General features: G+C 53.7%; 1 protein-coding gene across 1 annotated transcript; it reads right to left on the minus strand.

Annotated features, from left to right (window-relative positions):
- Positions 1-2,052, minus strand: LOC123089742 (uncharacterized; the record flags this gene model as incomplete). Its single annotated transcript, XM_044511332.1, is given in 7 exon segments — positions 1-171; positions 260-382; positions 469-555; positions 640-729; positions 1,172-1,264; positions 1,406-1,484; positions 1,563-2,052. Coding segments are annotated over 7 exon segments (1,071 nt in total), but the record flags the coding sequence as incomplete, so codon positions are not given.

Here is a 2,052-nt window from a genome sequence, read left to right on the forward strand (position 1 = left end):
GCCAGGACGTCCACCACCACCGCCAAGTCCGACAAAGCCCAGGTCGTCACTGCTAGCGGCAACGCTACCGCCAAGACCGCCACCGCCTCGATGGATCGGAGTGACCGGGCTCCGTGACTCGGGAGTGACGCCCTGACCGACATCACCACCAACGAATGATCCACCGATTCCCTGGATGTTTGAAAAGACATGTTCAGGGATATATGATGGTGTTGAATAAATGGTAAGCGGTGGTTGAATAGTTTGGGGATGTACTAACCACCGTAGTCCCTGGGTGTTGTGCCAGAAATTCCTCGAAGGTAAGCAGCACTGGTTGTGGTCCAATAGGTGGTGGTGGTTCCATTACAGGAACCGTGCGGGCCGCCATGCTCTCACAAATGAGCTACATGTTAATTGACAAAGCAAACACGAATGTCAGAAGAAGTGAAATTGCAAATGTGGAAATGAAATGAAAGGGGCTAAACTAACCGTCATCATGCGAGTGTTGTGGTCCTCGACGGCTGCAAATCTTGCGCTCCACGCCATAGTCTCCTGGCGTGTGTACTCCATGTAGGCCTAGAATATGACATGATGGAACTCATTAAACATCTCAATGCGGAAAATAAAGTGAGCAATGAAGATAAGAGGGAAAATACTTACATAGTGCCGCTCGGCTAGGAGGGAGTGTGACTGCGCACCTGTCATGGTCGTGCTCGTGCGCTGGCTCAGGCTCGGGTCGGTAGCTTGGACCTGTGTGTAGGAGATAGAAGGAGTGACCACGGCATCCAGAACCGGCTGTCGACCATGAGCCTTCGGCCCCATGCCCACGACCAGCCTGTCGTCCAGAACCGCCTTACAGCAGTGTAACATCATTTTGTATGTTTTTCGCTACCAATTTCAGTCCACAACCAACTAGTTCATTTCAAAATACCAGTAACAATCTAACAATTGAGAACGGGAAATGGTAGAGGAAATGCAAGATGATACTACTATTTTGGTCATAAGCTAAAAAGTGCAGTGCCAAACAACACGTATCCATCCCATAGAAACATGACATAAAGTCTAAGAAGCAGAGATGGAATGGTACGACAACGTAACTCTTGGTCGTATCAAATCTGCAGTTGGCGACCAATAAATCGTTCTTCACTGAACAGAAGCGATACAACAGAGGAACAGGCAAAGAAAGCGCAACCTCTTTGAGGCAGCAATCGTTCCAGAGATGCACCGACGACGAGTAGAGATTGATGATGTGCCTGTGCTTGAACCTTTCACTGCACTGAGGGCACTGTGAACAGGTAAAAGTAACTTAGCCTCCAAATGAAGACTGCCATGCTAAATTGCTAAGTAAGCAGCCTCCCAAAAACACATCTGCAGCCTGCAAGATTGATGCTAAATCAAATGATGATCATGTGCAGTGCAGTAGTACCTTGGCGCTCGTGTTGCCGCCGCGGCGCAGCCACCTCTCCAAGCAGGATCTGCCGTAGACATGTCCACAGGGAATGCAGCTGTATCAAGCACAGATTTTTATTCAGAGACGAATGAGGGATTTCTTCAGTGAAGGATGCAGATGCGGCGAAATGTACCAGATGCGGTGAGCGCCGTAGGAGGCCCAGGAATCCATGCAGATGCAGCAGGTGGTGGCCGCCCGGGAACTCCCCTCCGCCTCCGCGCCGCCGCCCACGCCGGCCGGCGCAGCCTCCTCCTCCTCCGCGCGCCCGGAGGCCCTGTCCCCGCGGGCGCCCTCCTCCTCCTCCTCCTCGCCGTCTTCGTAGTACGAGCCGCTCTCATCGGATTCGTCGTCGTCGTCGTAGGAGTTGTCGTAATCGGAGCTCTCGTCGTCGTCGTCGTTGTAAATCTCCTCTTCCTCTTCGCCGGCCGAGCCCGGCGCGGCGCGGTTCGCCACTCCCCTGACTAAGGACGCCGCGGACTGGCGAGGCGGTACCTCTCCGTCGGACATCTCATCGTCGGAGACCTCCTCCGCCGCCGGCGGCCGCGACGGCGAGGACGGCATGGAAGGGGAGTGGATTGCGACTCTGAAGATGAAGAAGCTTCAGGCGACTGAGGGGATCGGTT

This window comes from Triticum aestivum, chromosome 4B (genome assembly GCF_018294505.1).
Source record: "Triticum aestivum cultivar Chinese Spring chromosome 4B, IWGSC CS RefSeq v2.1, whole genome shotgun sequence".
NCBI lineage: Eukaryota > Viridiplantae > Streptophyta > Magnoliopsida > Poales > Poaceae > Triticum > Triticum aestivum.